General features: G+C 53.3%; 1 protein-coding gene across 2 annotated transcripts in view; it reads left to right on the top strand.

The window, feature by feature from the left end:
- Positions 1–6624: 6624 nt before the first annotated feature.
- The window catches only part of Slc12a9 (solute carrier family 12 member 9), an 18371-nt gene continuing 14435 nt past the window's right edge, over positions 6625–10560 (top strand). The window contains exons 1-4 of one of the 2 annotated variants that reach the window (XM_052754069.1): positions 6625–6751; positions 7528–7750; positions 7961–8095; positions 8965–9096. In XM_052754069.1, coding sequence (XP_052610029.1) covers positions 7570–7750; positions 7961–8095; positions 8965–9096 — 448 coding nt within the window. In that variant the 5' untranslated portion in view covers positions 6625–6751; positions 7528–7569. Of the gene's footprint in view, positions 6858–7527; positions 7751–7960; positions 8096–8964; positions 9097–10560 lie in introns of both variants that reach the window. The other variant, XM_052754070.1, reaches the window with a different exon arrangement.

Here is a 10560-nt window from a genome sequence, read left to right as displayed (position 1 = left end):
GGTTGGAAAGGTGGAGCGATGGGAGGGTGGAGGAGTTAGTGGGAGGCTCATTGTCCCCGCAGGGGGAAGTCTTTTGTTTCCTCTCTTCCCTTGGCAGCCTGACAGGATATGAGGCCAAGCCCCCAACCTCCCATGCCAACATCTCCGGGCCGACCATTAGACCGCTCTTTCCCTTACCATTGTGTTCCTGATGGGAAAGGGGGCGGGGGCCAGGACAGGCGGGAGACCTCCCCTAGCAGGGACTATGAAAACTGTCAGTGGTTAGGGCCCAGGGTACCAGAGTTCTAGATGGACCCAAAGAACCAGAGCGGGCTAGGTCAGCTTGGCAGGGTAAGATCTGTGCTGGGGAGGAGCAGGAAGCCAGGCCCCGGGTGGGGCCACCACAGAGGGTAGCAGGTCGGGCCAGGGGGAGGTAGGCTGGGTCCCAGAGGAGATGACGCAGGGCTTCAGGCGCCTCCCAGCCCCCACTGTTCTCGCCTGGGGGCCAAACAGCGCACCTGAACCCCAAGATTGCCCGCACCCCCTCCATTCCCTAAGGTTGACATCACCCCACCAAGGCAGCTTGCAAATCCAGGTGTCCCCGGGCCCTCTCAGTCCGGGTCTCCTGATGCTCTCCTTCCTGCCCAGGACCTAGAAGGGTCCCTGGAGGAGCCCTGGAATGTCATCTCTCTTGGACTTTTTTTTTTTTGCTCCATCAGCTGTCCTGCAGGAAGGGCGCCCCGCTCAGCTTCGCCTCCCTTCCCGAGCCCTTTTGTTTGCTGGGTTTTCAGGAAATTGGAGGGGTGGTGGCCAAGGGCTCATCTGCTCTAGGGACCTGGACATGGTCGTGGTGGAGGGGGGGGGGAAGGGACAGAATCATCAGACTCTGGGGAGCCCACGGTGGAAGGGAGGAGGGCTGGGGGTATCGCCCGGAAATTGTTATTTGAGGTCTCGTTCGCAGTTCCCGGGTTGATTGGACTTCCTGATCGGCAAGGAAAGAACAGATTATGTGTGTGTGTGTTTGGGAGGGAGAGGCTGGGCTGACACTGCGGTCACTGAAGAAGTTGGCAAGGTGTTGACACAAAGGGTTTGGGGGGAAAAAACAGTTATCGAATGCCACACGTTCATCCTCCTGCCTCGGATCCTGGGGCTCTCAAGAAGTGGGGAGACCGCAGGTAGGTCAGATCGCGCTGTCTCTGGGGTTCAGGTGTTTTGTTTTTCTCTCTTTTAAAAACCGGGAGGAGGTCCCGCGCGTAGAACCCAGAATTCCCGCCTTCCCAGCATACAATCGCAGAAGCGACGCCGGTGTGGACGCTCTGGAGCGTCAGCGTCCTCTCGTTGACTGCCCTCTCTCTGAAGCCACCCCGGGCGCCGCCATATTCCCTTCCCTGTGGTGGGCGGGGCCTATGCAGTCACGTGAAGCGTAAGACCTTGGCGTCGCCGTACAGCTTGCTGTGGACGGGTGGAGTCAGGGGTCTCCACTGCTGCAGTCTGCAGGAATGGCTTTTATTTATTTATTTGAGCCAGGGCTGGCCACGTAGCCCGGGCTGTCCTTGAACGTGAAGTCCACCCGCCTCTGCCTTGTCAGCGCTGAGACGAGCCGCCGTGCCCGGTTTGATTCTGAAAAACTTAATTCTGAAAGGGGAAGAGAGAGACTAAGTAACTGGGTTTACCCCGCGTTGCTACCTTGGACAAAGCATTTCTCTCTTTTCTTTTTTTTAAAGTTCTTTTTCGATTTATTTATTTACTCTATGTGTATGAGTGTTTTGCCTGCATGTATGTATGTGCGCCGTGTGCATGCCTGGTGCCTGAAGAGGTCAGGAGAAGAAGGCATCAGGTCCCCTGGAACTGGAGTTACAGACGTTTTTGAGCCACCACGTGGGTGCTAGGAACCGAACCTGGGTTCCCAACAAAAGCTACAAGTGTCCTCTGCTGCGCTCTCTCTCCAGCGCTAGACAGAACATTCCTCAACCCACTTGTCCACATGTGAACTGGGGCAGAACGTGGCCCAAAGGTTGAGGCAGCAGAGGCGACAGAAACCGGACAAGGACAGCTGCTGTGACCGCCCATCCTCGTTATCAGCTTAAGAGGATCTAGGGTCACCACAGAGACAAACCTCTGGGGAGGTGTGTGAGGGCTTCGGTGGGGAGACACACCCTCAGTGTAGCCGGCATCAGGCTGGGGACGAAACAGAAAGAAGCAGCTGAGCACCAGCACGCATCTGCATCACACCCCGCTTCCCGACCATGGATGCCACACGACCCAGCCGCCTCGCCTCTTCGCTCCGGCTGTGAGCCAGAACAAACTCTTCCTTCTTAGGTGGCCCTTGTTACAGGGATGTGAAAAGAAACTGAATACAGAGGCCAAGACTTCTCATCCCTAAGACCCCACCTTAGGACATCTGCTAGCCCGAGAGACTTGTCTTCGTCTGGACCCACAGCAGCCCCTAACGTCCCCTGCAAAGCCTCCTCCACAGCTATTATCGTAACCCACTAAGTGTTATCTCCAGCAAAGCTACTGGGAGTCTAATCAGATCGCCCCGTTGTGGGCTTCCAACGGAGGCTCTGATTGTTAAGTCAATTTAAGTGAAGCTAAGCCGGATGTGGTGGCGCAGGCCTGCAGAGGCAAGTAGATCTCCACGAGTTCAAGGACAGCCTGGTCTACAGAGTGAGTTCCAGGACAGCCAGGGCTACACAGTGAGACCCTATCTCAAAAACAAACAAACAAAAACAGACACCCCAAAAAAGAAGCTAGAAGGTGGAGGCTCTTCCATCCTCTCTTCTCCTCCTCCTTGATGCTTTGCTAGAGGATCTAATATAGACGAGGCTGGCCTCGAACTCACTTTGTACACAGGGATGACCTTGAACTCTCACTCCTCCTGTCCCAGCCTTTCAAAGGAAAGGCGGGATACCAGGCATGCACCACCATGCCAACTACAATTTATTTAGTTTTCCCCCCCGCTCTTCCAGGGAGAGAGGCTCATTATGAAGGGATGGGATTCTGCCCTGATAGCCTGTCTGACACTCGAGTCGATGCTGGGTGGCTTACTGAAGACATTTCACTGGGTGAGGTTTTCCCGTTAATAGTTGGACATACAGTCTGAGGTTAAACGTAGAGGTCCAGGCTGAGGATACACCCTAGTGCTATTATACATGTGGTATTTATTCCTCTGAGATTGAGTGGAGTGCAGGCGGGAGGGTCAGGAGTTCAAGACTGGCCTGGACTACATGAAACCCAGTCTCAAAAACAAACAAAACCACACTTGAAACATCAACAAGAGTGGTGCACACCTTTAATCCCAGCAATCCTAGCAATCCCAGCAATCCAGCACTCGGGAGGCAGAGGCAGGCGGATCTCTGCGAGTTCGAGGCCAGCCTGGTCTACAGAGTGAGTTCCAGGACAGGCTCCAAAGCTACACTGAGAAACCCTGTCAGGAAAAAAACAAAACAAAAAAAACTAAGAGCATCTGGGGTGATGTCTTGTGCCCGTCGTTCATCCCAGCACTTGGGAGGCAAAGGCAGGCAGAACTCTGGATTCAAGGCCACTCTGGTCTACAAAGCAAGTCCCAGGACAGCCAGGGCAATCGTGTCTTGAAGCAAAACAAAAACAAAAGCCATAATCAAGAAACAACAAGGCAGCCATGGTGGTGAAATACCTATAATTCCAGCACTTGGGAAGTGGAGGCAGGAAGGTCAGGAACTCAAGGTCATCCTCAGTTATGCAGCCTGGGTCACTGTCTCAAACAATCATAAAAATGGTGTGTGTGTGTGTGTGTGTGTGTGTGTCTCGAGCACAATTTTTATTGGAGTACATGTGCAAGTGGAGGTAGCCACATCCCAGCTTTTAGAAATTACATAAAATCTTTTTTTTTTTTTTGGTTTTTCGCGACAGGGTTTCTCTGTGTAGCTTTGCGCCTTTCCTGGGACTTGGTAGCCCAGGCTGGCTTCGAACTCACAGAACCCGCCTGCCTCTGCCTCCTGAGTGCTGGGATTAAAGGTGTGTGCCGCCGCTGCCGCCACCACCACCACCCGGCAAATTACACAAAATCTTACCAAAAACTGTGACTGAAACATGGGTAGCAGAGATGACTCCGGAGATGCCAAATTTGTCCCTGGTCGAGCCAAACTGTGTGTGCGAGTTTGTGTCCACGTATGTTCATGTGCATGTGGGATGCCAGAGGTCATTGTTAGGGTCTCCTCAGTCCCTTTCCACTTTCTTTCTTAAGATAGGTCTCTTGCAGAACCTGGGCCTCACCAGAGCAGCTAAGCTGAACCCCAGGAATCCCCCCCACACCTTGTCTGCTTCCCCAGCACTTGGCTTTTCTACACGGGTTCTGGGGGTCAGAACTCAGGTCCTCATGCTTGCACGAGGTCCTCGTGCTTGCACGCCCAGCAATTTCGGCAGGCATGAGCCCCAGCCTCTCCTGTGGGAACGTCAGACTCTCCATCTTCATTTCTGGAGGTCCGAATAGCAAGGTGACCATAAAGCTGTACATAAAGGTTCAGAATGTGTTGCTAACGGTCTCCAAGGGGCCGCCGGTGAGATGACTCAGTGGGTACTTGCTGCCAACCTGGTTCCATCCCTGGGGCCCACGGGGTGGAAGGAGATAGATAACTCATTCCTTCAAGTTGTCCTCTGACCTGCATACGTGGTGATCCTTACCCACAAGTGAGTGGTAAATAAATAAATGTAACTTAAAAGGTTTGGGGTGTGTGTGTGTGTCTGTGTGTGTGTGTGTCTGTGTGTGTGTGTGTGTCTGTGTGTGTCTGTGTGTGTGTGTGTGTCTGTGTGTCTTTGTGTGTGTCTGTGTGTGTGTGTCTGTGTGTGTGTCTGTGTGTGTGTGTCTGTGTGTGTGTGTCTGTGTGTGTGTGTGTGTCTGTGTGTGTGTGTGTCTGTGTGTGTGTGTCTGTGTGTGTGTGTGTCTGTGTGTGTCTGTGTGTGTGTGTCTGTGTGTGTGTGTGTGTGTGTGTGTGTGTGTGTGTAGGTGATTCAGTGGCTAAAAGCACCTGCTGCTCTTGCAGAGGACTCTGATTCGGTTCCTAGCGCCCTACATTGGTAGCTCACAAACACCCGTAACTCCAGTCCCAGGGGATCCAGTGCCCTCTTCTGACCTCCAGGGGCACCAGGCACACACACAGTGCACATACATACATGCAGACAAAACTCTCACAACATTTAAAAAAAAAAATCTGGGCTGGAGAGATGGCTCAGTGGCTGGGAACAAGGGCTGCTCTTCCAGAGGACTCAGGGTTCAATTCCCAGCACCCACAGGTCAGCTCACAACTGTCTGTAACTCCAGTTCCCGGGGATCTGGCACCCTCACACAGACATACATGCAGGCAAAACACCAATGCACATAAAATAAATAATTTTTTATTTTTGGTTTTTTTGAGACAGGGTTTCTCTGTGTAGCTTTGCGCCTTTCCTGGAACTCACTCTGTAGACCAGGCTGGCCTCGAACTCAGAGATCCGCCTGCCTCTGCCTCCCGAGTGCTGGGATTAAAGGCGTGCGCCACCACTGCCCGGCAAAATAAATAAATTATTTTTAAAAAATCTAAAAGGATGTTTTCTAATCTTCAGTTCCCTAATCTAATAAAACAGCAGTAGCCACAGACTCCACTCACAGAACAGTTATGTACATTTAATACAATACTCTGTGGGGGGAAAATAAATCACTGAACACGTATTGGACTGAAGAGTCAGTACGTGTGTGGGTTAGTGGTCTAGCCTGTGCCTGAGGCGGTGTGTTTAATCTAGGGGGCGGGGCCCTTTCAGGAAAATAAACTCTTAGCGTCAGGCTGTGTTATTACCTGTAATCCCAACACAGGGGAGGTGGAGGCAGGAAGATCACATGCATAAAGACCTAGTGAGTTATGTAGTGAATTGAGAGGGCTAGCCCGGCCTACATAAGGACCCTCACCCACTCCCCCACTCGCCCCCCACACAAAGGATCAGCTCGTCCCTCAACTGCTCTTTTAGGAGGGATGTTCAGGCTAAGTCCCGTTTGGTAGATGAGGCGACGCCGTTAGTGAGACACCAATTTGAGAGCTGGGTTCACAGTTTTCCGGATCTTCGCCGACAGGCACAAAAGCAGGCAGGGTCACCAGCGTAGCCAGCAGGGCCTGCGCCTGATGGGGGCTCACGGCTCCCTCCGGTGGCCGGAAAGAAGAGCGCAGCCCGCGGGCTGGAACTGGCCAGGAGAGGGTTTTCTCTGGGCAGAAAGGGACCGGGCTGGAACCCCGGGGACATTCCAGGTCTCTATTGAGACTGGGATCGCACGACTCCGGAAGACGCCGACAGACGTCGCCCGCAGTGCTCGGCCACACACCTGAGTCAGGTGCCGCGGGTCCGCCCACTCCAGGCCACTTTTCCCGCAGTCGCCACACGCCCCTTTCGGGCACTCCTGGGGGTTCCTCGGAGCTCGACCTGGAGTCAGGTCCGCACCTCGGGCACCTCTTAGCATCGTGGTGACGGGGGGCCCTGGGGGTCGCGTCCCGCCGCCTTGCAGATGACACCCGGGACACATGTGGAGCCAGCCGTGTGGCTGGCACGGGCAGTTTGGGAGAGTGTGGGCGGAGCTTGCGCGCGGACCACGCCTTGGGGGCGGGGCTTGATCCGGGACCAATGGGACGCCTTGCTGGGGAGGGCAGGCTCCGGGCCTGACATCCCGGTAGCCCGCTCGCTTTTTCCGGCCCCCTCGCCCCCTCCGCGCGTAGCGGAGCCCCCTCCCGGCGCGCGGGGATCACCCCGGAGCAGCTGCGTCCCTAGGGTGGTGAGTGAGCAACCTGCCGCACCCAGCTGCGGGGTGCGCTTGGCCGGCCGCAGCCAGATCCCTGGCCCCCGGGCATCCAGTTACTGGAGCAAGTGGACAAGAACGGGTGGGTGGGGGAGGAGGACCCTGGGGACCCCCTGTGGCCCGATGCCAGGCGGCCTGCATGTGTGTTTGGACAATCGATGGCTCTGTTTGGATTGATAGAGTTTTGGGGGGCGGTGGTTCCTCGTAGAGATTAGAAAAATCTGGTTAGGATTGAGATGGGTTGAGAGACAGAGGTGATGGAGGGTGGAGCTTTGAGAGATTTGAAAGTTTCTTACTGCCCATGTGTGAGATGCTGTATTGGGGGTACTCGAGAGGGGCAGCTCAGGACTCGGGAGGAGGTGCTTTCTACCAGTCGCTAGCTTCCCTCTGGGGAGATCTCCTTCCTCTCTGGTTTCCAGTTAAGGAGAGACCCGGTTTGGCAGGGGGATCTGTGTTCCTTTTGCAGAGCCGCTGCTACCCCTAGTTTTAGAGGCATAAAGGAAGGCACGGTCCCCACGAGCTGAAAGGGGCCCCGGTTCCTTATACACCGGGGTCCGAGAGTGTGGGGAAAGTTGCTGGGACAGTTTTGAGTTTCTACACCGTGTGTGTGTGTGTGTGTGTGTGTGTGTGTGTGTGTGTCCGTCCTTTGCAACTCTCCTTTTGAGGAAGCTCTGAGTGTTTGATGAGGGTTTTGTTTCGGAGGAACAGCTCTGTGGAATTGCTTTTCAGCCTCTAAAAATCCTCTTTTACAGGTCACCTAAGCCCTCTGTGGCTTCCTCTGCCCACACTCAGCTATGGCCAGCGAGAGCTCCCCTCTGCTGGCCTACAGGCTTCTGGGGGAAGAGGGAGGTGCCTTCCCTCCCAATGGAGCCGGAGGATCTGGAGTGCCATCAGCCCGAAAGCTCTCCACCTTCCTGGGTGTGGTGGTACCCACCGTCCTGTCCATGTTTAGTATAGTCGTGTTTCTGAGGATTGGTGAGTAGAGCAAGGATTTCCTGGGGAGGGGACAGGCCAGGCTGCGGCTAGGGATGGGCCCTAGTAGATGTGGACAGATGGAGGGTAGAAGGAAAAGACCCCTGTGGCCTTGCGTGTGCCTCTGCTGTGGGACTCTGCTACCCTGTGGGATGCGGATGGGGGAAGAGGATGTGACTGTCCCTTGTGACCTGCTTTTCTCCTCCTGTTCAGGCTTCGTGGTGGGCCACGCTGGGCTGCTGCAGGCCTTGGCCATGCTCCTGGTTGCCTACATCATTCTGGCACTCACGGTCCTCTCCGTCTGTGCCATTGCCACCAATGGAGCGGTGAGAGGGGGCGGAGCCTACTGTATCCTCCAGCCTAGGTGGCCTGGGTCTGGGTTGGTCTGTCTTCCAGGGTTCAGGGCGGGGAAGGGGCCACTATCGTATCTGAAAACAGGCCAAAGGTTTATGAATGTTGAGCAGCAGGACGAGATGGTAAGGTGACCAGCACTCTGTCTTCATATTAGTACCACTATCTGGTCTCTGAACAATGTTATCAGTTGGCATTTTAAGGGCAGAGGTTGTAGCTCAGTGGTAGGGTACTTGCCTAGCACGCTTGAGGTCTGGGGTGATCCCCAGTCCTGCTCCTCTCTCAGAACAAAAAAGCTCAGTGACAGTCATTTTACAGATGGGGAAAGTGGGTGTCAGGTGTGGAAATGCAGACCTGTCACCCTGGATACCTGGGAGATGGAGGCAGGAGGATGAAAAGTCCATGACCATCCTGGGCTACAGAGCGAATTTAAGTCCAGCCTGGGCAACTAATGGAGACCTTGTCTCAAAATAAAAAGAGTGGGGCACGGTGATACCTGCCTCTAATCCTAGCACTGGGGAGGTGGAGGCAGGAGGATGAGAGTTTGAAGTTATCCTAGGCTACAAAGTGAGTTGGAAGCCAACCTGGGCTACTTGAGACCATCTCAAAAAAAAAAAAGAGTAAAAAGAGAGCGGGGTAATAGCTCAGGGTCGAGAGCTTGCCTGGCGGCGGGAGTGGGAAAATGGAGACGATTGTGCACTCTTATCATTTATGCAAAGATACAAGACAAGGGTGCCCTGCTGCTGAGAAGTGAGCTGATACTTACAGGAAACCTGGAAGTGAAGCTGCGGAAAGATGGGCTTACGGCCCCTTCCTCCATCTCAGTTTCTTTTCCCTTAACACTCAACCCCTGCTTCCACTTTTAGTCATGATCAGCAGGACCCTGGGGCCGGAGGTTGGCGGCAGCATCGGCCTCATGTTCTACCTGGCCAACGTCTGTGGCTGTGCCGTGTCCCTGCTGGGACTGGTGGAGTCTGTGCTGGATGTCTTCGGGGCTGGTCTGTACTCTCCCCGACCTGGTCTGGGGGGTGCTGAGTTTTTCGGGGTCTGGGATTCTGGGGTCGTGTTTCCCAAGTGCACATGGCCTGCCTTCTGCAGGACGTGTGGGCAACCCAGTGCTTGTCTCCGTCCCCAGGGAACTTACCATCTCCAGGCATGTCCAACCAGCAGCCCTCTGGCCACATGTGGCTGCATGTGGCCAAGGATAGTTATAAATGCTCCCAACACCAAATTTTAAGCTCCCTTAAAACATTAGATTCCTGGCCGGGTGGTGGCAGCGGCGGTGGTGGCGCACGCCTTTAATCCCAGCTCTCGGGAGGCAAAGCCAGGTGGATCTCTGTGAGTTCCAGGCCAGCCTGGTCTACAGAGCGAGATTCAGGACAGGCTCCAAAGCTACACAGAGAAACCCTGTCTCACAAAACAACAATAACAACAAAAAAATTCCATTTTAGATATGCATTTTTTTCTTTTTTTTTGGGGGGGAGTGGCGAGTGCGGGGTGTGCATGTGTGATGTGTAAATATACATGTGTAGATGGCCCTACTTGAGCATGCCTATGTGGAGGCCAAAGTCAATGTTATCTTCCTCTATGGCTCTTCGCCTTATTTACTTATTTGTAAATATTCACTATTTTTTTTTTTATTATTGTGTGTAGGATAGCAGGACACACACCTGCTATGACTTGAGTGTGGAGGTCACAGGACAAGTTTGTGAAATCAGTTCTCTTCTTCCGCCTTTATGCCGTTTGAGGGGACCAAACTCAGATCTCCAGGCTTGCTTAGCAATATTGTTTACCCACTGAGCCACCTTGCTGGTCCTCTTTATTTGTGTGTGTACAGTGGAGGTGGATTTATTAAGGCAAAGTAAGCAATAACTCCAAAAACCGGGCATGGTGGCGCACACCTTTAATCCCAGCACTCGGGAGGCAGAGAGGCAGGTGAATCTCTGAGTTCGAGGCCAGCCTGGGCTACAGAAAGAGTTCTAGGACAGCCAGGGCTACACAGAGAAACCCTGTCTTGAAAAGCCTAAAAGAAAAAAAAAAGACAGACAGACAGACAGACAGAAAGAAAGAACTCCTGAGAGTGGGAGGAGGCTCCAAGGAAGGAGACCCTTAATCCTTATTTTTTATTATTTATTTATGTGTATGTGCACTGTGTGCATGGAGGTAAACTCAAAAGTCAGAAGATGGCCTTAAATCCCCTGGAACTAGAGCTTCCGGTGGCTTTAACAGTGTGTGTTCCGGGCACTGAACTGGTGCTCTGCAAGGGCGGGAAGCATTCTTTTTCTATTATTATTATTATTATTACTATTATCATTATTATTATTATTACTATTATCATTATTATTATTATTATTGACAGGGTCTCTCTACATAGCCCTGGCTGTTCTCAAACTCACTGTGTGGGTCAGGTTAGCTTTGAACTCAGAGACCTGTCTGCCTCTGTCTCCCAAGGGCTAGGATCA

The sequence above is a fragment of the Peromyscus californicus genome, unplaced genomic scaffold, assembly GCF_007827085.1.
Source record: "Peromyscus californicus insignis strain IS unplaced genomic scaffold, ASM782708v3 Scaffold_2__1_contigs__length_46816999, whole genome shotgun sequence".
NCBI lineage: Eukaryota > Metazoa > Chordata > Mammalia > Rodentia > Cricetidae > Peromyscus > Peromyscus californicus.
This window is presented reverse-complemented; position numbering and strand designations above follow the sequence as displayed.